The 25,261-nt window shown below is 46.2% G+C and overlaps 1 protein-coding gene across 3 annotated transcripts in view; it reads right to left on the reverse strand.

The window, feature by feature from the left end:
- The window catches only part of ABLIM3 (actin binding LIM protein family, member 3), a 182,103-nt gene that overhangs the window by 56,311 nt on the left and 100,531 nt on the right, over positions 1-25,261 (reverse strand). For all 3 annotated transcript variants that reach the window (XM_006893716.1, XM_006893715.1, XM_006893714.1), the window contains 4 exons: positions 20,184-20,367; positions 17,544-17,656; positions 9,257-9,383; positions 3,946-4,039 (listed from right to left, as the gene is read on the reverse strand). In XM_006893716.1, coding sequence (XP_006893778.1) covers positions 3,946-4,039; positions 9,257-9,383; positions 17,544-17,656; positions 20,184-20,191 — 342 coding nt within the window. In that variant the 5' untranslated portion in view covers positions 20,192-20,367. The remainder of the gene's footprint in view (positions 1-3,945; positions 4,040-9,256; positions 9,384-17,543; positions 17,657-20,183; positions 20,368-25,261) is intronic.

Consider the following 25,261-nt stretch of genomic DNA (forward strand, 5'->3'; position numbering starts at 1 on the left):
TGAGACACACAGATTCATTGTGAGTCAGAATTCACTCAATGACAGTGTGGTTTTGGTGGCCCAGGCATTGTATTGGGTCTTGTGATAGGCAACCATTGTTTGTACCTGGTCAACTTTTCCCCCTTCTTCCAGAAATATTACCAAACTTTCTCTTGGTGGAACGACCTGTTTTCCATTGCACCGCATGGTTATAATGCAGGGCCAGCCCACCAAGAGGCATGTTCCCATTGGATGTGGGACAAGCCTGAAGCTGTCCAGTGAGAGTTAACTGCAGGATGCTTTTCTAATACACAGCTCTGTTTGCATCAGGAGTGCGAGCTGGTAGGATGTAAGCCTGGTGTGACCGGTGGCCAACTTTCCTGTCACAAAGGAGCATCTGGCTGAGAGTAAAGCCAACAGAGAAGACTATGGAGCCAAGATGGTGACAGAGTCCAAATGATTTTGTCTGAACATTTGATCCAGCTGCACTTGAAGCCAGAACAACTTCTGAGTTTTTATTATGGGAGCTGATAAATTTCCTTTTTGACTTGAGCCATTTTGAGTACTTGCAACTAAAACATTCCAAATCCATTCCAAATTAAAGAGCAATGACACGCTCACTGATGAGGACTGAGACCCAGAGAAAGTAGCTTAGTTAAGGTTTCATAGCTAGAAGTACAATTTGAATCCAAATCTACTTCACCCCAACTCATATTTTCCCATGATCTCATACTACTTCAAAAGACCCCAGCTGTGGGTATACAGGACATAAGAAAGAGCTCTGGGCAGGAAACCTAGAATTCAGCTTACTTTTCTCTGGAGATACTTGGGGATAAAATGATCTTGGAAAAGCACTATCTATGTTGGGTCTCACTTTTCTCATCTGTAAAATGAAGAGGCTGAAGTAGCTGGTGGGTGAAAGTCTTTTCTAGCACTAAGGGGAAAAAACTATAAAATCAATAAATTCAAGATGCTAATGGAGATCCAAACAGGTAGAATCAATTGAAATCCAGTCAAAGAGCTTCCTGGGAGGAAGTGCTAACAGCAGTAACACACAGGGGAAAGACAGCCACCGCCAGCGGAATTTCAAAGCAGCTTGCAAATGCTGGGACAAGTACCCATCTGCAGCTTTGTGTGTGTAAACCAAGTGCCTTCCTTCTTGAAAGAAAAGTCAGCTTTCATAATTTCCAATTCCACTGACCCTCTACCCCACTACAATCTGGATGCTTCTCTTCCCCAATTCTACAAAGACCCAACAAACTGCTCTCTTGAAGGTCTTATCACAGCCAACAGTTTTGTTTTTGTTTTTTTTTTCTCTTCACAGACTAAACTCCTCTACAGCATCTGACCAGCCCTCTGACTCAGCTTGCCATCTTTTATTTTTACTGCCCTCTCACCCTGGGTTCTCTTCTCTCTCCCCTGATTGCTTCTTTTTTCTCCTTTAAGTCTTCAGCCTCTATTACCTCTAAGCAGCACTCTCCAAAGAGTTTAGAAATTCTGACAACTTCAATGGTGGTGTTGTCTTTGTTAGGTGCCAGCTAGGTGAGTACGACTCATAGTGACCTTATGAACAGCTGACCTGAACCATGTCTTATCCTGCACCATCTCTGACACACTAGAGCCCACTGTTGAAGTCACCATGTCAATCGATCTCGTTAGGGGGCTTCCTCTCCTTTGTTGACCCTCCGTCTTTCCAAGTATGATGTCTCTTTCCAAGGAATGGCCTTGCCTAGGTCCAAAGTATGAAAGATGACGCTTCACCGTTTTTGCCTTCAAGGAGCACTCTGGCTGCACTTTCTCCAAGGCATAGCTATTCTTTTGGCAGTCCATGGAATAGTCAGTACTTTTCTCCAACACCACAACTCAAAGGCATCAATTCTTCTTTTGTCATCCTTATTTATTGTCTGGATCTCTGATACATAGCAGATTATCAAGAACATGGCCCGAATCAGGTGCACCTTAGTGTTCAAACTGATGTCATTGCTCCTCAGAATTTTGAAGAGGTCCCTGACAGGAGGCTTGCTCATGGCGGTGACCATTTTTCAGATCCACGCCTTTTAATATTGGTTCCACCAGGTCTGAAGTTTCTCTGGTGGTCTTGTGGTAGGGCATTGCACTGTTAACCCAACGTCATGTGGTCTGAATCCACCAGATGCTTCAACGGAGAAAGACGGCCAATCTCCTGTGCAATTTATAGCCTCTGAAAATCTCCTAGAGGGTCAGGTATGAGTATGTTCTGACTCAATGGCACACGATTAACAACATTTCTCACTATCTTCTTGAAAACTTTCTAAAATTTCAATCACAACTTGCTGCAAATGCTACTCACCATGTTTCTAACCACATGGACTAGAGCCTAAAACGTCAGCCTCCCTATGTCCTAGCTAGGCTTCACTCTCAGACAACTTTCAGCCTCTCCTCTCTTGATTTCCAAATCTAAAAGTCATCCCAGCACAAGTTGCAAGGCTGAAAAGTTTCTTCTTCCAAAACACTGGTGACAAGGGACACTACTCTTCCCATTTCTATTACACTGCTGTGTCTGTCCTGCCTGGGCCATGTAGTCACCTCTTACCCAGTGTCCCACTATCAATTTCTTCCTTCAGCCTTGGCCTGTGCCTCTCAGTGCATCATATGCTGTAAGGTGCAGCGCTCCCACTAGAGGCTAACTCCGCACGCTGGTATCCCAGGTCCCTGGAAACCTGGACCCAACCACGTTTCCTGTGCTCCTGTTTCACGCTTTATCTTCCATGCTGCACTCCTTACTGCTCCTAGGATGTGCTTCATGCTTCGTCGACTCTGCATTTGTTCATCTTGTTCTCTCTGACTCCCTACAGCTGGAAGAGTCAGAGTTATCTTTTTAAAAACATGATCTTAACTTACTGCTTATTGGCTTAAAACTCTCCAGTGGCTCTCTGTGTACTTAGTGCAAAAGCCAGACTCATAATCACAGTCTACAAAGTCTTCATGATCTGCTCTGTCTCACCACATTCTCTCCTCCTCCAACCTCAATTTATATGACTCAGCCACACTGGTCGTTCTCTCTGTCCCTGGCTGGTCAAGCTTCTTCTTCCCTGAGCTTTTTACATGACTGACTGCCTCCTGACCATCCGTCAGGGCTCAGCTTTGGTGCCAGCTCTCCAGGGAATACTTTCTTGATTGCTCCCGCCTCCTGCTGAGCCTAGATAAGGTGTTTTTCTCAACCTAGAACCCCAGATAACCACTGCCAGATTTGGCAGAACCAATGACTCAGCTCACAACACCTGACTCCGTCTGCTGTTTCTCAAACATTCTCAGATGAGAAAACTGAGGTTTAGAGAGGCAAAATATATTCACCCAAAACCTGTGCATGAGTTTGCAGTGAGTCAATATTAGAACTTATTACTCCTACTTTTATTTTTCCTTACTACTAAATTCCTACCAGGTCTTAATTTCTAAAGGTGAGAGGTCCTGAAGAATGGGAAGTGGACTTCCTAGATTTTCACAGTGTGAGAATGAAGTCCAGGAAGACTGGGGAACAGGGGCTCAGGAAAGGTCTCAACAAGGGTGCAGCGGCTGTCTATCACTGGCAGAGTGAGCTGTGCATCAGAGGCTGAGGAGAGCTGTTGCCATGGTGATGGACCAGCCAAGGAAGGGCTCAGGAGCAAGCTGCTAGACAAGCTGGTTCTTAAATCAACACATTACAAAATACTTTAAAAAAGTAAAAAAAGGCTCCCATCCTCAGGCAGGGCTGGAAGGAAATCATAATTGTTCAGCCCCACCAGAAATCTATCTGGGTTTATGTCCAGAGTAGCAACAGATTTCACCAACACAGCATTTTTGAAGACATCATTTTGTCTACCTTCTCATTCTGGGTTTCCACAGAGTTCTTGCTCAAGGTCATGCTCAAGGAGGAAAGCACGTAGCGTGGCTTTCTCCTTTCTCAGTGATGGAATTTAGAGTCACAGGTCACTTGGCTCAGACACTCACCTCCAGGACCCTGCCGCTGATGTACCGGTCACAGGTCTCACATTTAATGCCAAACTGGGAGTGGTAGTCGGCCTCGCAGTATGGAACGCCATCCCTGCAAGAGGAAATCCACACAGGAAGAGGAAGTTGGGGGGGGGGCAGCAGAGTCATTATGTGGCAATATCAGGACCTGCGGCCAGTGGGCCAACACGAGAAGCACTTGTGGGTATGATAAAAATGCAAACTCCCCAGACACACCTCAGGCCTACCAAAGAGAGACCCTCTGGTGTGGGGCCTGGGAATATGCACCATGGCCTGCTCTCCCAGCAAGCATGGGGGCCACTCGCCTGCATGACTGGTCTCACTGTCCTTTGTCCATTCTCCTTCCCCCATACTCACAAGTTTCCCTATTCTCTTCTTTTTCCTCCAAAATGTCTCTAAATTAATTTTATATTTTATTTTAGAACAGGTGATGCTTACATATGCCTCAACACTCGGCAGGCCCAGAGGGTGACGTCTCCGCTCTCCTCTGTCCAGCTTCCCCCTCAGACCTGGTCAATGAGGACTTTTATCTCAAGAGTTTCTACTTGAATGAACATTTTCACCTGTAGGGGAAGAGCCATCTGATTGTGCTCCTAGACCAGTATTTTTAGGAAGCCTCCTCTAATCCCCTTTGGTGTGCTCCACTTAAAACTCGTCACAGGTTGATAAGATTGCCATTGATAACTGTTCCTGTGCTGTGTCTACTACTAGTTTCTGGGTGGTGGAAATGGTTGACATATTTTACCATGAACAGAAAGGCTGGAGGTGTGAGGACATGCAAAGGTGCTTAAGAATACAGATCTGGGAACCTCCTTTGAAAATAACAGTCAGTGGAGCCCTCGGGACAGTTACATGGTGGCACACACGGAGATACCAGGGGCCAGAACCAACTCTGAGGTTTCTTCCTTTGTTTGGCTACAGTGTTGACTAATAGCTGCAAACGTTCGTGACTTGTTGTGTGCCAGCCTTTCTGGGAGATGCTTTCATTTAATTCTATGTCAGGTCTATGAAGTCAGAACTGCTATCCTGCCCACTGTACAGGTGGGAAAACACAAAGTTAGAGCTGTTGAATAATTTGCCTCAGGTTGTATAACTAGTAAGCCTAGAGCTGCCATTCAGACCCACCGAGTCTGGTTTCTCATGCACCTTGTCATGAGACTTAAAGGAGCTGGAGGAGTTGGGGCTGATGCCTCCCCCACTCGGCACAGTGCGAGCTCACTCTCAGTGCTCTGTTAATAGCCTTGACAGGACCACCCTGGCTGCTGAGAGGAGCCTCCAAGGAGGTAGGCTGATATTTAGCTCTCTGGGGCCAACGTGGACAGGGTTGGTGGGCTCAATGCATAGCCCAGTTCCTAGACCTCACCTAGCTCTGAGAATTAGTTTGAACTCCGAGGAGAGAGAGTATTTCTCCCACTTTTGGGTGTAGAAAAGCTTAGCTCAGACACAGAGAGGCTTGATTGATGGGTGTCATTTTCCATTTCATTGTTTGGCATGCTGGAATGGATGGAGGCCTGGGCTGGGCAGCAGGACAGAGTGTTTCTGGATGAGAAATAGCAATGCGGGTGGATATTCAGCAAAGGTCTGGAGAATAGATAGCACTCATGGCAAGGATTTGTTTGTGAATACAGGGGACAATCTTCTCACTCTTGTCAAGTCCCTATCTGTGGGATGGGAGAGGAAGTCTGAAGGACACTAAATTCATTGTCAGTAGTGGGAACAACGAGGCAACAAAATTTAGGTATACATGCCAACAAAACCACAGCTGAACCCATGAGTTGGTGAGAACAGGGGAAATTTGGAATACAAATGATTAGAAAAAAGAAGCAGATGATAAAGTGAATATTTACTGGGCACATAGTAAGGTGCTATGGTGGCATGGTGCACAATGTGTTGGGCTGCTAATCAAGATGTCAGTGGTTCAAACCCACTTGCTGCTCTGTAGGAGAAAGGTGGGCAGGCTCATCCTGTAAAGAGTTTTTTTTATAAAGGAAACCAAAGGGAGGGTTGATATGAGTTAGAGTCAGCTCGATGGCAGTGGCCAGTGGGCGCTTATAAGGTCTGAGGCACACAGCTCTGTACAACCACAGAGGTAGAGCTTTGACAAAAGGTAGAAAAACCTGAATATTAGAGGTCTTTCCAAAACACCAAGGAAACTGAAACTCAGACAGATTGAGTCTGCTCAGGTCACACAAACTGGGTTAAAAATTCATGCATCCAACTCTGGAGCCTGAACCTCACTGCAGGCAGAAGAGAGACATATGTCATGTCTTCTGTCACGCCTATACCCTGTTCTGTCTCCTTGATTTTCTTTTCTCCCTGTAGGTATCTCTTGTCTGGGTCTTCTTCCTCCAGTGGTCTTGCTTGACTGCCTGGGGCAGAGGGAGGTCTGTGAGGGTAGCACAAGACTGAGGTCTTGTATGAGCATCTATAGATCAAGAAGAAAGGAGTAGAAGGAGACAGGGACCAGGTTGGGGGACCCTTCTTGGGCTGGGAGGTGAGAAGGTTCTGATGGTGGGAATCACTCACATCTCCGACTTGGGGGCCAGGCCCTCTGACTCTGTCTCTCTCAAAGGAGCTCAGAGCCAGGCTACCTACAGAAGCACAAGATGTGGTGAGCGATCTGGGCTGGGCCTCCTCAAGAGGAGGGACAAGCAAACTCTTATTTGCCAAGATATTCTGACTCAGGATCACAGACTCCTAGCTGGAGACTCGTGGAGGGTACTCCCTACTTGGCAGGCACAGAGGGAATGCCAGACTCCCAGGAGCAAGGCATTCCACACCCCCCTGTGATCTGACCTCAGCTCACCTCTGCAGCCCGAGATGGTGCTCCATCTAAGTACATTCCTAAGATCCAGCGAGGAGGACAGTGTGTCCAGTCCCTGCTCACCTCCCTGCCTGTGCCCAGGCTGTGCATTCGGCTGGGCACTTCCCCTCTGCATTTCCAAATCTTTTTCAGCGTCAGCTCAATTACCACCTCCTTCCATGAAGCTCATTCAGATCCCAGATTCTATTTTCTGTTAGCTCGCTCTCTGATGGGGGGTTTGAACCCCCTTCCCACAGTGATACCATGTAAGAAAGATCTGCTGATCTGCTTCTGTTAAGATTACTGCTAAGAAGCCTGTCTAGAGTGGTTCTACTCTGTAACATGTGGGGTCACCAAGAGTCAGAATGGAATTCATGGCAGCCAGCCCAATTTTTGGGTTTTCACTTGTCCCTCTGACACAGACCAGCGTACTTGGCTAGCATCCATTTCCTCTTCCACTGGTAACAATAGCTGGTCTGGATTTCCCTTTGGAGAAGCCACCTCTCCCTTATTTACAGTTCATGTAGCTCACCCAGGGCCGCTCTCTGGCTTTAGGGTTCACAACTCTCCTCGCTGTTCAGTGGTTATGGAACCTAAGGGTGGTGTTGGGTACGTATTGGGAAAGAGCCTCTGTCTCTGCTAGACTGGCTGAAGTGACAGACGGAAAGGCTGAGGTTGTTTATCATCTTTGCTGGCATTGCTGGTGATCGATCGCCTGGAGAGAGAGCCTGCTTGGGAATAGGTCTAACACAGAGGAAAGCAGAACTAAGTGCCAGAGGCAGAGAGAGTTCCGAAGTGTTGCAGACATCGTTAAACCCGGGGATTCAGCGATGGCTGAACTCAGTTACCTCTGGTCTTTTCTTTTTTATAAGCCAATAAATTTCTATTTTTACTTTAGTGGATTTTGAGTTTCTGTCACTCATGATCAAAAAAGGTCTTAAAGAATGAAACTTCCCTTGAGCTCCCTGTCACATATCACCTTATGCCACAATTCTTCATCTACACATCTTGCCTCTCTTGTTGGACTCTAAGCTTCCTGACACCAGAGACCATGCATGAAACAACTTACTGTGCTTGCTGCCTTCTAGTATTGGGCCACAGAGTGGTATGTAGTAATAGAAAATGTCCAAGCTGAAGGGTCACTATTTATTTTAGCTTGGTATGTAAACAGTTCCACAGTCAACACTCTTGGTAACAGTAGCCAGGAAATCAGGAGACAAATTGCATTGGGAAAGTCAGCTGTGAGGGACCTCTCAAGAGTACTGAAGTGCAACAACGTCAGGCTGGAAACTAAGGTGTGCCTGATCCAGGCTATAGTCTTTGCAATTACGTGCTATGCATCAGAGAGTTGGACAGTGAATAGGGATGATAGAAAGAGAATTGATGCCTTTGAGTTGTGGTGCTGGAGAAGAGTGTTGAATACACCGTGGACTGCTAGGAGAACAAACAGGTTTCTTTCTCCTGGAGAGGGTGAAGCCAGAATGCTCCTTGGAGTCAAGGATTCTGAAGCTTTGTCTGACATACTTTGGGCATGTTGCAAGGAGGGACTGGTCCTTGAAGAGGGACATCATGTTTGGGAGAGTGGAGGGACGGTGCAGGAGAAGAAGACCCTTGATGAGATGGATCGATTCTGTGAGTGGAGTGGTGGGAATGAATGTGTTTGAGACAGCGAGGTTGACACAGGATAGAACAGCATTCAGGGCTCTTGTACATAGGGTCACTATGAGTCGCAAATGACTCGATGGCACATAACAATAAACAACAGCATGTAGACATGGTCATGAGAGGAATTGTCCAGTGCTGTAATGTGCTGGTCACTGGAGTTTAGCCTTTTCCTGATGTTTCTGTATCTATCAATTCCTTTAATTCAAGTAAATTCATTAAATACCTATATTATCAAGTGGGAGAAATACCTGTATTATCAAGTGGGAGAGGGTGCCGTTATGGAGCAAAGCGCAATGGTTATAGTGGTGAATAAAACAAAGCCCCATCCTTAAGGAGACAGATATTAAACACTATGAATGGAACATGTTACTTACCATCCCTTGCAAGCCTTAGTTCCTATAGCTTTAAAATGGGAACAAATACTTCACCAGGTGGTAAAGGAGGCTTGCTGTGACAATCCACACAAAGCAGCTAGTAAGGGCCTTGTGTGTCATAAAAGCTCAGAACATGGTAGCTAGTATCATCATCATTAAAAAGTTAATATGCTCATGAATGGTGATCGTTGTATGAAGGGAACTTCCGGACAGGGCATTATGAGGGCCAGTACTGGGGGGACTGTAGGAGGCAGGAGATGTGTGAGACGGTGTGGAGATGGCATAGGGCAGAGACCGGCAGGAAGAGAAGGCGCAGCTCCATGAAGAATGGAGATGAGGAGCGAACACCATGTTTAGGGGTCTGATATTGAAGATGTTGTGATCCGAGCATGGTGTCCAGACTGAAAATGAAGGGACATTCTAGACAAGGTGAGGGGTGGGGACCCACTTGCTAATGTATTCTCCGGTGAGGATGACGCTGCAGGTTTGGCATTTGAAGCAGCTGACGTGCCACTGCTTGTCCAGCGCCAGGAGTGACTGGCCATGCTTGATCTCCTCTTTGCACCCAGCACAATCTGCAAAAATAAGAGGACTTCACTGAGTAAGAAGGCATCCAAGTCAAGGAAGCACCTCTCCGTGCAATGGCCATTATCTATCTACTCTTATCCTATTCTCCTCCCAAACCCCCATGTCAGACCTGATTTAATTGCACAGAGGAAGGAAAGAACTGTTTAAAAGGAATCTATGATTAGGCATTATACAAATGACAACAGCCCAGAATAAGAGGTACATTGCAAAGAGGACTGGGGGGAGGGAGGTAGTTATAAAATAATGAATGGTTTTTTTAAAAAAACAACTGAACTGGGGGAGAAGGGAGAGGGGGTAAAAATATGCAACAACAAATACATGAAAATATAATTTTTCTGTAAACTTTTGTTAAAATCACAATTAAAACAAAAAAATTATTAAAAATAAAGAAATCCCTCACTGAACACCAGTGCTCCCAGAACACAAGTGCTCCCACCTGACAGGGACACTGCCCAGGTGAGAGATGAGAGGATCCTGATCCCTTGAAAAGGGTTTTTGGTGTGAGGGAGCTAGACCCACCACGGTTCCCACAGGCAGCTCTCTGACCATCGCTCTGACCACTGTTTATCCACAGAGGACCCACCTGCCTTGCCTTTGCCTGGCCCCATACTGCTCCCTGCCCCCTTGCTGCTCTCCATGCCCATGGGACTGCAGCTCTGCACCTGGAGCCGGCAGCTGGACATCAGCTTAGGACACTCCAGATTGTGCAAATTTTAATAAGCTCGCCAGGTAACTCATACACAAGAAATGTTTGAGAGGCGCGGCTCCAGAGGCAAGAGAAGTATCTATTTTGTGTTCTTGTTCTTACGTTACATGCTCAACGGCAAAGAATATATCTTGTGGTTAAATCTACCACATTAACTAGTACAGTAGTTGACACATGAAAGGACCTCAATGCATATTTGATGAATGAATAAAAGTGAATGAATGGGTCTTACACCAGGCAAGCAGTAGAACTTTGTACACCTACTCTACCCAATGATGTCACTTTGAAGACTAAGCTGCACTTGATTTAGGCTATGGTTTTCTCAATCACTTGCTCTGCAAGAGAAGGCTGAACGATGAAGAAGGATGACGAAAGAAAAATTGATGCCTTTGAGTTGGGATGCTGGAGAAGAGGACTGAATATCTCATGGACTGCTGAAAGAATGAACAAATATGTCTTGGAGAAGGTGCAGCCAGAGTGCTCCTTGGAGGCAAGGATGATGAAACTTCAGCTTACATACTTGGGCCATGTAGCTAGGCGAGGTCATTCCTTGGAAAGGGACAACATGCTTGAAAAGATGATTAGAGGTCATGAAAGAGAGGAGGACTCACAATGAGACGAACTGACACAGTGACTTCAGCAATGGGTTCGAGTGTCAGAGATGATGAGGATGCACAGGATAGGACTGGGTTCAGGTTTGTTTTTCATAGGGTGGCTGTGAGTTGGCCTCACCAGTATCAAACAACAACACCACTGCTTCCCAGCATGTTAACATACCAAACCTCTCAAGTATCAAGAATTAGAGTCTGCCATCACTGTCCCAAGCCAGTCGGGTTTCCTTACTTTCCCCATCACCCTGCAATGTGCACTGAGCCAACAGAGAGGGGAGCAGACCCTGTGTTCTGCCTGTTGCTCAATGACCATCTGGGGAGGGGCAGGAAACAGAGACAGAGTCCAACATACTTGGGAGATGCTGGGAATTCAGGCTGCACTGACCGGATGGCCCACTTTAGAGAAGGAAGGGGTCACGGCCCGAAGTTTACCCGAGGACAAAACACCCCTGTGGCACCACAAGATGAACATCCGTTTAGAGCAATGAGGAGTAAAGACTCTGCACATCACATCAGGAGAGCCTGGCTGGGCGGCTGTCACGCTCTGCTAGGAGCCAGTCGTAGGGAGACGCCTTTAAGATGTCCATGTGTGTCCCGCCGCCGGGGGAGTATCTGGGCCCTGATGAAGTGTTGCTGTGTGGCAGCTGCCACGATTATCCTGCCTCCGATTGCTCAACGCCTTCCTAACATCCCATGGACTGTCCAAAGAATGAACGAAGCTGTCAGGGTGCTCGTCAGAGGCAAGGATGGTGAAACTTCACCTCACAGACTTTGGGCATGTTTTCAGGAAGGGGCAGTAGATGAAAAAGACACCATGGTGGGACACTGAGGGGTCAGAGAAAGAGGAGACCCTCAATCAGATGGATTGACACAGCGTCTGTAAGAATAGGCTCGGGCACAGTGCAGATTACGAGAATGGTATCAGATAGGACAAGGTTCACATCTGTTGCTCATGGAGTTCACTCTATGGCATCTGACAACAACAATAACATCAACATCCCATATCCCGAGCTGGAGGCAAGAAACTCTCAGAATGCAAAATGCTTCAAGTCCTGAGAGAAAAAGAAAGTTGGGATTTATCTCTTTCCTTTTCTTCTTTCTCTTGGGATAAATCCTACCCAGCATTTGTTATGGGCGTCAGTTTCATAGTTTAGCTGGGTCAAGGTCAGGCCATCCCCTCTTCTTTCACAGACAGACAGGCATCTGGGCCGCCTTGTCTGAGCTCCAGGTAGAAAAAGCTGTGTGCTGCAGGCGCCTGGTCAAGCTTTCCAGGCCACAGAGGAGGGACACATGTCTCTGCAGGCCTGCTGGAGGCTGTGAATTCCACAGGGACTCAGAGGTCACAGGGCATTTGGCTAAGTAAGATCTTCCCCCGCCCCCATACAGGAATCGGCAGCATTCATGACAGGTGGGCAACATCTTCTGTTTAAATAGCTCCAGCAGTAAGTACCTAGCCTCTCTCCTGGGAAGTCCATTTAGGCTGTGAACAGGTATGCCTTTCAAGGATGTCTTCTTTATATGGAGTTAAGATCAGACTCCTTGTAACGTCTGTTTTTTAAAGCAAAGAATAAGCCACCTTTTTCTCACATCACAGTGCCTTCAAATATTTAAAGACAACTATTGTTTCTCTCTGCTTCATTCCCTTGACTTCATTTTTTCTGTTTGATAAGGCCATCAATTAATTTATGAATTTCAACAACAGAGCCATTGTATTGGTCAAAAGGACATGATTCTACTCTCCCAGTGAAACTTCTATGAATAAGCTGCAGTCATTCTTGGCCACATTTCAGCAGCAAGACCCATCCCTCTATGTTTCAGTAATACATGTATCTAAGAAAAACCTAGGACCTTGTTAAAATTTAGGAGCTCATAGTGTGGTAGTTACGAAGTCAGGCTGAGGTCGGGCTGCCGAGTAAAAAATTCTAGCTCCCTTGCTGACTAGCTGTAGAAATTCTAGCTCCAGCTTCCTTAACTAGTCCATGGGGACAGTTATTAAATCTTTGTTACAATGCTGGTACGAGGATTAATTGAAATCAGGCCTGTAAGGATTCACATAGAACTTGGCAAACGTACGCCCAATCAATGGTGGTTATTACTGTACGTCACATTTTCAAATGTATTTTCTGTACATTATCTACATTCTGATGTGAGACCAGGAACAATATTCCTGCTGGAGGGGAGCCCTGTTGATTCTTCATGTGGGTGTCCACCTCATGTTGTTCTGGTGTTCTTCCTTTGTGTTGGTGTTACGTGCCTCTGAGTTGAGTACTCATAGTGATTCAGTGAACAACAGATCTGAATGGTGTGCCATTCTCACCATCTCTGATACAACTGAGCTAATTGTTGCATTCACTTTACCAACCCATCCTGATGGAGGTCTTCCTCTCTTTCACTGAACCTCCTGCCTTCTAAGCATGGTATCCTTTTCCAAAGAATAGTCTCTCCCAGCAATATGTTCAAAGTATGAGGAGGGATGGAGCTTTGCTATCCTTGCCTCCAGTGGGTACTCTATCTGCACGCTTTCCATGATGTATCTGCATACTGACTTCATATTTATCAGGATTTCTCCATCTCCTTCTTTCTCCTTTCACTCCTAACTGCCACAATTCTCATCCCACAGCTCCTGGTTCTGGTGTAGCCAGCAGGATGAGGACAATCACACCATGTCATGGGTCGCCTCTACAGAACCAGCTGTCCTCCCTTCCCATGTCCCACTCTGTTCCAAAATTACAGCCTTCAGCTGGCAGAAAGTATGACACCACCACCTGTTGCTTCTAAATCCTTTAGTTTATTAATGAAGTCTCTAAAGACCTCAGCTTGTTCAATTTTAGCTTCTGTGATGGCATCATTCATTCCACTTAGATCAGCAAAAATGAGTAGGAGCCAGTGGGCTTTGTGAGTCATACTAAATTATTACTCATTTTGTTTCAGGCAATTAATCCTGGAAGATGGACCCCTCTCAATTAGCCAATCATGCCTCTGGTACAGAGTGTTTAGAGAACAGACTGCCTGGGCTTAAATCTCATTGACACCACTTGATGGTATGTGTTTGGGCAAGTCACATAAAGTAGAGATAAGCAAAATCTCCTTCACAGAGTTGTAATAATTAAATGAGATGTTACGCATAAAGCACTTAGTATGGTGCCCGGCAACATTGTTAGTCAACTGTTGAGCTGAATGACTGCCTCACAACTACCTCATGAGCCACAGCTCCGAGCTTTGCCCTTTTCTGCAGCAACCTTGAATCTTTATCCTTGAACCCACTGTTACGCTCACCATGTCTATGTATGTTGTTGAGGCTCTTCCTCTCTTTCTATGACCCTTCCCTCTTCCCAGCATGATGTATTTTTTCCAAGGACTAACCTCTGCTAACAACACATCCAAAGTATATGAGACAAGGCTTCATTATCTTTGCCTCTAAGATGCACCCTGGTTGCACTTCTCCCAAGACAGATTTGTTTGCCCTTCTGGAAGTGCATGGGATATTTAATATTTAATACACAGTAGTCAAGATCACAATTCAGATCATTAATTCTTCTTTGGTCTTCCTTTTTCACTGTCCAACTTTCAGATGCATAGGAAGCAATTGAAAACACCATGGCTTACATCAGTTGCACCACCATAGTTTTTATGTTGACATCTTTGGTCTTTAGCACTTGGAAAAGGTCCTTGCCAGCAGATTTTCCCCAGCACAATGTGGCTTTTGATTTACTGACTGCTGCTCTATGAGTGTTAACTGTAAAATAAATTTTTGACAATTTAAAAGAAAATAAAATTGTTGACAACTTCAACCTTTTCTCTATCAAGATTGTTGCCTATCGATCCAGTGGTAAGAATTTTAATTTTTTTCTTTTATTTTTAGATATAACTCATGTTGAAGGCTGAAGCCACTGATCTTCGTCAGGAAGTGCTTGAAGTCGTCTTCATTTTCTGCAGGCTGGACTATATGAAGAAGAATTTGACATCAGGATTGGAAGAAGACCCATCAACCAACAAACTTGCCTTGTACAGATGACACTTTGTAGAAAGGAAGGGCCTGGTAAGAGTGACAGTTTTAGCAGTGGTGTTGACAGTTATGGTGCTAATGACACTAATAGTGGAAGTGATGTTAATAACGGTGATTATGGTAACAATGAAGATGATAGTGATGGGATAGTTAGTGGTAATGGTGGTAATGTTGGTGATGTCAGTATTGTTATGGAGATGTCATGGCCATAGCGATGGTGGTGGCACTTCATGTGATGATGATGCAATGGTGGTGATACGGTGACACTATGGACTCTTTTCAGGGAGGTCCATAAGAAAACCTTCCACCTTTCCTTAGGGGTAATAAGAGTCTTGTCTCCTGATAGTTCCACAGTAGTATTTGTAGTCTCTTCTGTATAATTACTGCTCTTGCTTTTATAGAACATCTTGATTTCTTCTTTAGGGATGAAATTCACACTCCTACAGCTTGAAAAATCATATATATATATTTTTTAAATCTTTCTTTACTTTTCCATGGTGGGTTTATAACTGGTTGTAGTTCCCTGTATCCCCTGGGAACTTAGAAGACCTTTCCATACTTCTTGTAACATGAAGCTAACTTGCATTTGTAGCATGAACGCTCACTACCTTTGGGGATGATGCATATGTTTCTATAAAACATATGCCACTTAGATCCACAGATTGATGTCTTCTTTGTGAGTAACAGGATAAGCCATAATCCTGGGCATTCCTCCTGGAAGCTGACTAGGTGCCTGCTGGCTCCTCTTTGTTCACTTTTTCCACTTTTCATCACCTTCCTCTAATTATTTTTAATCTGCAAATGTGTGGTGTAGAGTGTTAGAAATTTCTGATTCCCAGACTCAGCTGAAGGAGTCTTCCAATCTTTAGAGACTTTCAGGCTATACAGTATATCAAGGAAGATGAGAGAAACAAGAGTGGCTTTAGGCATCTTATTGTCATTCTTCTTGTAGTATAAAATCTCCAAGTCAATATAACACCTTCCACTTTATATCTATATAATATTTATGCACTACAATGTGATAATCTGATTCCTATACTCGAGAACATTTAATTTCTACAAAACTCCTATAAGGAAGATAAGAGCAAACGATTTCAACCCCCCTTTTTTATTACAGCTGGAGAAACTGAGTCTCTAGAGGACTGTTCTGTATCATGCAGAAGGTTGGAAACCTCCTGGTTCCCAACTCACCTTTTTCTCTATGTCCTCCCACAAACCCCCCTGATGCCTGGCTTCCCTGCAGCACCTCAGCATCCCAGCCTTACTGTCTTTCTGGATGATATTTTCAGGGTTAAGAAGGACACTGGTGTGTATACTCAGTCACTTTGAGGTGAAAAGCTTGTTAACACAGCACACAGTTCTTAAACACTATCAGGGACGTGGAAGGAAGGGGAGATGGGATTTTATTGAAAGGTGGGTGAGAGTCTTCCCACTCTCTTTCCCCTCAGTTCGCCATGGCTGGGTGGGCTGTAATGGAACTCCTGGGAGCCTGGCTGTGCTGACTCAGGATTCTCTGCTCACCCCCTGCTCAGCACACTGACTGCTGGTGCTGTGGCCTATATCCCCCTGCCCCCATCCCCTCACCACAGGGTGATGCAGCACAGCAGGCTAATGGATTTTCATTGATTCTGCCCACGAGGCTGGTGGGAGTGTCATATAACATGGAAGAACTCCGGAGCCAAGCACGGCTTGCTGAGAGCCGAGTGTGGGCACACACAGTCAGTAAGTAGCTCACAAGGCCTTCTGGGAGCCATGATTTAGGCATGTTAATGAACAGGTTCATCCTGGAGAGGGTTAAACCTGGCTGCTCCTTGGAGGTAAGGATTCTGAAGCCTCATTTGACATACTCTGGACATGTTTCAAGGAGGGAACAGTCCTTGGAGAGGGACATCATGCTTTGGAGGATGGAAGGACAGTGCAGGAGAGGAAGACCCTCTATGAGGTGGATTGATTAACTGATTGGAGTAATGTGAATAGGTGTGTCAGAGACAGTGAGGTTGGCACAGGACAGAGCAGGGTTTAGGGCTGTTATACATGGGGTCACTATGAGTTGCAGGCGACTCTACGGTACACAACAACAACAATCCCCAGACACACTGTGGTAGAAAGAGCATTTCATAAACTAGAATGCCTATTCTGAGGTACACTAATGGTCTTCAGTTTCCTTTCAAATCTATGATTTGGGTCATAAAACCCAACATTTCCTGTGTTGTGAAATACGTTCCTCTTACTGACCCAGCGGTTTTCCATTTTCGGAGCAGTAACAAGTAGTACATAAAACTTATTTTAAAAGTACATTTAAAAACAAAAACAAAACAAAACAAAAGAAAGTAGATTTCCAGCTTTCACCACCCAAGGTGGGCCCAGAAGTCTATATTTTTGACAAGTTTCACAAGCTCCATGGAGTATACTCTAAAACTGCCAGCACTGCCCTTGTGATTGCTCCTGGGGTACTTCATGCTTCCCTTTTGGAAGAGAAGCCTTCCTTTCTCTTTGAGTAAAGTTTGTAAAGACAGAACCACTGGCTAAAGGACACTTGATCAGCTCTGAGTGGGTACTGTTGGGAGCCTAGATCCAGAGGGAAGATGATCAAGATTCAGCTCATCCCAGAAGAGACCTCCCAAAGGGCAGGCCTGTGATAGAGGGCCTCAGTGTTGAGTGTCTATCCCTGCATTTATGCTTGAGCGTGTGGGACATTTACCAACTTGTTGTACTTCAGGTGCCCCTGGGGCTGGGAAACTGCCCCATTTGTCTACAGCACAGGGGCAGGGGGACTCAGAGAGATAGTGCCCACAGGCAGAAAGGCAGCGATGGGGAGACTCACGGCTTGGTCCTCGGATCTTGATGGGCTTACTGCTGGTCATGGACTGGGAGCACGTCTGACACACGCAATCTTTACCACTGAAGGTCACCTTGTCTCCAATGGGGAAAGGCTTCCTGCAAGGCAGAAGAGAGAGACTCAGTGTTCCTTCTTGAGGGATCCCACAGATATTGGCGAGCTGACCGCACTTTGATAACACCCACAGCTTGTCTCTAGAACACCAGGTAATTCAAGGATGTGCACAGTGCCGGGCTGCCTAACCCACAAGGGACCAGAACCGGAGGCCAAGCAGAGCCTTTTTTTAAAAAAAAATTTTTTTAAATTTTCTTTTATTTTATTATTTTTGTGTGCATGTACCGTCAAATCAGATCTGACTGGTACAGGAGGAGATTGTCCCTCCTTCCTCGGCACAGCATCTGGTGGATTTGAACCGTTCACCTCTGGGATTGTAGTTGCAGCTCCTTGCCACTAGGCCACCAGAGCTCCCTTCAAGCAGAACCTTTTATGTGACGTTGACACAGGGAAAACTCATGACCGGTGTGAGCCTTTGGCCTTGCGTCTGTAATATAAACTCAGCTCCACTCATTGCTTTTGAGTGGGAAGCAACTTAGAGGTGGTCCTTCAGCAGGTTTCTGAGGTTGTAGCTCTCAGAGAAGAGACTGGCCGTCCTCCCCTGGGGAGCTGTCAGTGGATCTGAACTGCCTTTGGGTCAGCAGCTCAAGTCCCTGTGGACCACACCACCAGCTTTCCCTTAAATAAGGAGGCTATTAAACAATTCCCCAGAGAGGCGTTTCTTCTGCCTGCAAGGACTTTTTCCACCCCAATCCAATGTCCTACTTCCTACACTCAATTTTCAAACTGACCAAAATCTCTTCCTTTCACCATTCAGCATTTTTTAAACTCCCCTTTCCTGAGAGGAAGCTCTTAAGTCCACAGAGCCCTCACCTCCTCTGTATCTGGGCAGCGTGAGCTCCATGCTTAGGGGTCTCCAACGAGCATATGTGTCTGCCTCCCAGCTAAGTGATGAGCTGACAGAAACCCCAGCATGACAAGCCATGCGCAGCTGCTCTTGCCCACGTGGTTTGGGACGCGTGCTATCTTGACTCTGAGCATCATTCCAGACGTGGAATTCCAGTGGCCCCACAATCCTTGTTCTAGCACCGTGGGACTGTAGAAGGGACACTGAGGTGAGAGTTAGGGGAGCCCTTTCCTCTTTATCATAAAGGGACCTAACATGACCCAATTTCTCCAAGGCTTGACTAGTCCTTATTTTATCCTCCAAGGACTCTTCCTGCTGTGCTAACCTCTGATGGGTTCCAGGCCCCAGGGTCCAGGTTTTAGAAGACAGACGAATGCATAAATTCGACTATGTGATAATATTTCCTTACCCATCATGCCATTACAGTCTTACTCAGAAGCTAGCTGGTTAGTTATTCCAACTGGTTACTAGTTCTAATTGCTTTCAAGTTGGAGCGTACTTCTAACTGATGATCCAGTAGGTTTTTGGAGGCTGTAAATCACATGGATGGAGGTTACCCATCTTTCTCCCTTGGAGCCACTGATGGGTTCGACCCTCCTGCAAGGTGCTGCATTTGGTTGAGCAGTGTAACTCCCAGGGAGCTAGAGCACCAGCACTCTTGACTGCAACTGGTGACTTGTTAGTGCTACGTGAAGAATAACTAATCTATAGATTACTTTTATAACAGCAAAGCTATACATATGTACTTACACATGCATTACTTGTGGCCTAATCAGAGCTCTCTATTAGAGTTTCTAAGAAAATGGACTTCATTTTCCCCCCAGCAGTTCTAGCTTTACGGAGAAACTGCAGAAAAGTACGGAGAATCCCTCTGCTTTCTCCTCTTCCCTCTGCACTGTTCATGAAATTTTACTGAGTCTATGGGCAGGGCTCTCTTCCCTATGCTTCCATTGCCTTATATGGTGCTGGTTTACAGTAGGTCCTGAATGTGTGTTGGCTAAATTAACAAGTGAGTGGGAAACACGGGGCTGGAGGAGTGGAAGATCCATCCCTAGAGGAATCTGAGAGAGGCTAGATGATTATAATCACGATCCTAAAAAAAGAACAATCAGAGCAGACACATTTTGTAACCAGTCACTGAACTATGGTGCAACAAGCTATTTATCTTAACAAAAATCCTATGATGTTGGAAGAGTGCTGATCTTCACTTTAGAGATGAGGAAGCTGTGGCCCTCAGGGGTGGACGCTCTGCCAGGGTCACCACACTCAAGTGAGGTGGTGGAAAGCACACACAGACAGTCTACACTCCACATGGGCGAAGGGAAGGAGCCTGACCCAGTCTCTCATTTCTAAACTGAGTCCGACAGACAAGGGCCACACAGGGGTTCCTCTGGAGCCTCTTGGAGGCACGTGAGAGGGTGAGTGTGGGGAGGCAGACCCTCATCCTGATTTCATTACAGCACAGGCAGGTGCTCTGCATGACACAGCCTTTGAAGAAAAGGATTCAGGGGCGAGATGTTTTGAAAACCATTGCTCTACCTGGCCTTGGCACTAGACATCTAAGTGTCCAATGTAAACATCGACAAACCCTAGAACTGTTTGGGAAGAAGCTGCTTCTTGCACTCCATGCATGGTGTGGGGTGTGCTGCCCCACCCCCCCTCACCTGCACATGCTGCAGACGAAGCACTTGGGGTGGTAGGTGCGGCCCAGGGCGGAGATGACCTCGCCTGTGATGAAGTCCCGGCAGCTGTCACAGCGGGTGCCGTAGAGCTGCTGGTAGTCCTGGGTGCAGATGTACTCCTGGTTCTTGAAGAAGAAGCCCGACTGGGCCAGGCCACAGCCACACACTTGGGGAAACAAGGAGGAGAAAGCAGGGTAAGAACACATGGAGGGAAGGGGCTGGTGTCTGACTGGGTGGTGAGCGGTCATCAGACCTCCCGGCCTTTGGGGTCAGTGTTCCTAAAGTACTTCCTACAGTCCATTTGCATCAGAGTCATCTGTGGAACTTGTTAGGATCCAAGTGTCTGGAACTCAATCAGCTTCTCTGGGGGTGGGCTCAGAAATCTGCATTTTTAACATAGTCTCTGGTACAACTGCATTGCAGACTTATTGAGGATTCCTGAAGCCACCATACAACCCCACATGGCCTGAGTGAGAGGAGGAAGGCCGCGTGGCTCACTCAGCTCTGCCCGGCACAGAACCAGCCCCTCAGCGTCCCCTGGGCAGTTCCCTCGTGTGTGATTCTGTGCCGGGAGGGAGTGTGGGGACTGCATTCTGCTAATCCCAAAGTGGGGACAACATGGAATGGCAAAGTAAGGGTGACTGGGGGTTTACAATCTGTCTTCACCAGAGCATAAAGGAGGGCTGTTCCCAGCCCGGAGCTGTAAGACACAATCCTCCAATCCTCTAACAACATATGCAGAGAGAAGAACACAGAGAAAACTGCCAGACATCACAGGCGCTGGCACAATGGCTGCTGGGAGTGGGGAAGTGGAGAGCACCACCCGCACGCACCTCCCGGGGAGAAGAGAATGAACAAAGAGATTTGGAAGCTGTATTTGTTGGAGGTGGGCTGCTGTGCTGTGGTGTTCCTCACTCCCCCATACACTCACTCAGTCTGTCAAGTGGGCACTGAAGCATAGCTGACCCTCCAGAGGGTCTTCAGAGGCTGGGCACCACTCAGGAGATAGCCTATCTTTCACCCTTGAAGCAGCTGGTGAATTTGAACCATCTGTCTTCGGGTTGGCAGTGAAGCTCCTTACCCGTCAGGCCACCAGGCCTCCCTGTGGTCTTTGTAAGGGGTAAAGTAGAGTTCAGGCCAGAATTCAACATAGGAAATGCATACTTTGTGGAACACTGAGAGGCCACTGGGAGACTTTTCTCTTCTAGTTTTCTTTTTTAAATTTGATTTTTATTATTTGTGTGTGTGTGTGTGTGTACCATCAAATCAGATTTGACTGGTACAGGAGGAGATTGTTCCTCCGTCTCAGTAAAGCATCTGGTGGATTTGAACTGCACACCCCTGGGATTGCAGTGTAGCTTCTTTCCACTAGGCCACCAGAGCTCGCCTCTAGTTTTCTTAAAACTTAATTTTGGGGGTGGGGGTGTGGTCTCTAATTTATACGAAAGCAGAAAGAGCATTATCTTAATGAGCCACTCAGCAGTAAAAATAATCAACACCATTGATGGCTTCTGAATAGAAAGACAAGATGATTCATAAGACGTTCTGTAACATCTCTTAGAGAAAATATGAAGACATGGGGAGCAGATGGCAAATGACTTAACAGTGTTTGAACAAATAAATCACATGGGATCCATCTCCTGAAGGACTGAAAACATGAGAAATAAAATTCCCCTCGTTTAGTTATGAAGTGAACACACAGGGATGGAGCAGGAAGAGGTGGTAATCCACTGAGGTATTGATCCAGCAGGCACAAGGACGCATCAGTCATGGAGAAGGAAACAAGCAATCAAAGGAAGGGAACTGGACAGTCCTATTACGTCCACTCAAGCTCCTTGTTCCGAGTCTGCATTCATCAAGTGACTGTCCGATGGCCAGGTCTTCGAATAGGCTGCCTTTGAGAGAGACGGATGGCTAGGCTGCAATGACTGAATTAAACTGAGAGTTACTCTCCTTGTACATTCATCAACAGACACTCTGGCTGCTTGATACACCGGGGTCCCAAGGACTTTGTTAGCACTAGTCACATCCTCAAGTGTGATCAACAGTGGAGAAGTCAAGGAAATGGAGTTTCTAAGTGGGTAAGTCTGAGGACCAAGCTTGGGCTTGCCTGGGGTGGCACTACCACAGTAAAAACAATCTCATTTTTAAAAGGGAAAGCTGCTCTGCAGAAGCAATCAGTTTAAAAAATGGGAGATTTAGGGTACATGCCAGAAGTATTTCACAATTATTTGTTCACCATTGCTGGCCAGTGACAGGCTCAAAGGGGAAGGCAGAGTGAGAAAGTACACGGCTCTGGAGGGCACAGCCTGGGGGAGGGGGGGTCGGAGAATCACTAAAATATTTAGGTGACAATTAACTTGCCATTTCCCCCGCCCCCTTTGGGACTTTTGTACATTTACATGTAAAATGAAGAGGTTGGGTCAGAGCTGACCTGAATTTTCTTTGAGGGCCGACACAAGTCTATCAGAAAATCTTATTTCAGGCCTTCTCATGTGTGTAAACATTAAGGAGGGAGCCCGGTGGCATAGTCTGTAGGCACTTGCACTGCTAATCCAAAGATCATCACTCTGGTGGTTTCAGCCAGCAGGGAGAAAGATGGGAAATATCCTCCCAGGAGACTTACAGCCTCAGAAACCTGCTGGCAGGTCAGCTATGAGTCAGTTTGGAAACGACAGGAATGAGTTAAACTGTTGAGCAAGCATCAAGAAGGCCTGGTGGTGCTGTGGTTAAGTAGCAGCAGCTGAGCGGAAGGTTGGGGGTTTGAACCCACCAGCCCCTCTATGGGAGAAAGATGAGGCCATTTACTTCTACAGAAGACCTTCTATAGAAGACCCCCAGCACTGGAGACCCCACTGGACAGTTCCACTCTGTGCTGCAGGGTCCACATTGGTCAGAACAGACTCAATGGCAATGTGTTTTGAGTAAATATTTTTCAGCTTAGTGACAAGTGGAACTGGAGGCCTCCCAAGGCCTGTGGAGAGGCTGAGCCTACGGGTAGAGTGGTGATGGAGGTGGGAAGAGGTGAAGCTTTGTCTCCATCAGGCCTCATGCACATTGATCACATCAAACAATGCTTGGACTCTGGGCAGGCTAGGCCAGAGGACAAGTTGTTCTGGGTGTGCAGGTGGCGGATCAATTGGCTTCGTGGCTGTGGAATGAGTTAGGTCATGGCCTATGACCTTGTTGGAAATAGCTCGTGTTTTTTCCCTTCTTTTCTCTCCTTTGTCTCCCCTGCCAATTCCACCCCCAGAGTCACCTTTCCCAGAGGAGAAAACCTGCAGGTCCTTAGAAAACTTGAAACAATCAGTTCCTCCATTTCCCTTGAGGAGTCGAAGGAGGAAGTACTTGGTAGAAAGGATGCAATGGTTGATGAGAATCTCAGGGGCTCCCGGAAGCGCAGTGGGGAACAGGGGGATCAAAGGGAAGCTGGACACATCTATGAGGCTGAGCAGCCCAGGAGCTCAAACAACAGGAAAGGTGGGGGACGGGGGTGCAGTATGGAACTGACGTGTGGGATTCACACACCTGGGGCAGTCATTATTCCACGATTCAAAAAGAGCACGTGTCAGCAGTGAGACGGAACAAGAAAAGTTAGAGCTGCTTAGAGAAAAAAACGCAGAATGAATGGTCTCTGTAAATATAATGCCTAGAAGTGGGCTTCACAGTTGTGTTGTTTATTCCTTTTCCTATTCTGCCAGCCAGGTCCTGATCTTGCCTCATTTGTGAAAGGAGGAATGAAGTGGTATCTAAGGACACATGCACACTTGAGAGTCCTGGGCCTGTCACATAAGACTGTTGATATTATACTTTTCAGATGAGTCTGGATTTTAGGAAATTTCAAAATCAAAATGATTGAAGGGCCCCTGTTGTTTGTTATTCAGCCATCAAGTTGAGTACGACTCACACTGGCCCTAATAATTTACAGACCCTAACCCTGCCCTGTCCCGTGTCAGCCTCATCATCTCTGACACACTTGTGCCCGTGGCTGCAGCCACTGCAACCAATCCATCTGGTTTGAGGGTCTTCCTTGCATTCACTGATTCTCTAGAATGAGGTACCTTTCCAAGGAAGAGTCTCTCCTACAAACATGTCCGAAGTACATGAGACTAAAGCTTCATCGTCTTTGCTTCAAAAAAGCACTCTGGCTACACTTTCTCCAAGACACAGCTGTGTTCTTTTGGCAGTCCTTGTTCTTGTAGCAGTTCCTAGTGGTGTGTCATGACTGGATAGTGGTTGTTTATAGTGGGCGCTGTTGAGTTGAGTACAATTAATGGAGACCCTGTGAACAACAGATCTCCGACACACTCGACCCTACTGCTCTGTCACCGTGTCAGTCTACCTTGCTGATGGTCCTCTTCTCCTTTGCCGTCACTCCACTTTTGTAAGTATGATGTCCCTTTCCAAGGAATAACCTTTCTAGCAATGTGCCCGCCCAAAGTTGAGAAGTGAGATGAAGTTTCATTATTTTTGCCTCCAATAAGCACTCTGGCTGCACCTTCTCCAAGACATAGCTGTTTGTTCTCTTGGCCGTCCACTGGTTATTCAGTACTCTTCTCCAACACCACAGTTCAAAGGCACCCATTCTTCTGTGGTTCTTATTCATTGTCTCACTCTCAGTAGCATAGCAAGTGATAAAAAAAAAATAACAAAACCCCTATGAATTAGGTGTACCTTAGTTCTCAAATTAACATCATAGCTCCTCAGTAATTTAGAGAGGTCCCTGACTACAGACTTTCCCGGTACAACACATTTCCTGATCTCCTTCCTGACTGCTGGTCCCAAATGAATGGATTGTGGATCCGAGAAAGATGAAGTTGTTGACAGTTTCAACTTTCAGTTGACAGACTAGACAGAGTGACTACAGCAATGAGCTAAGGTATGTCAGAGATTGTGAGGATGGCACAGGATAGGACAGGGCTTAGATCTGTTGTTTAACTTGACAGCAATTAACAACAATGGTTAGTACTCAATTTTGACTCTAGCAACCTTGGTTTGAATCTGAGTCAGGGCAGTAAGGTGAAGGGCTCCTGAGGGTAATCTGCTACATTACTGAAAAC

The sequence above is a fragment of the Elephantulus edwardii genome, unplaced genomic scaffold (assembly GCF_000299155.1).
Source record: "Elephantulus edwardii isolate Elephantulus edwardi_28Jun2011 unplaced genomic scaffold, EleEdw1.0 scaffold00130, whole genome shotgun sequence".
Taxonomy (NCBI): Eukaryota; Metazoa; Chordata; class Mammalia; order Macroscelidea; family Macroscelididae; genus Elephantulus; species Elephantulus edwardii.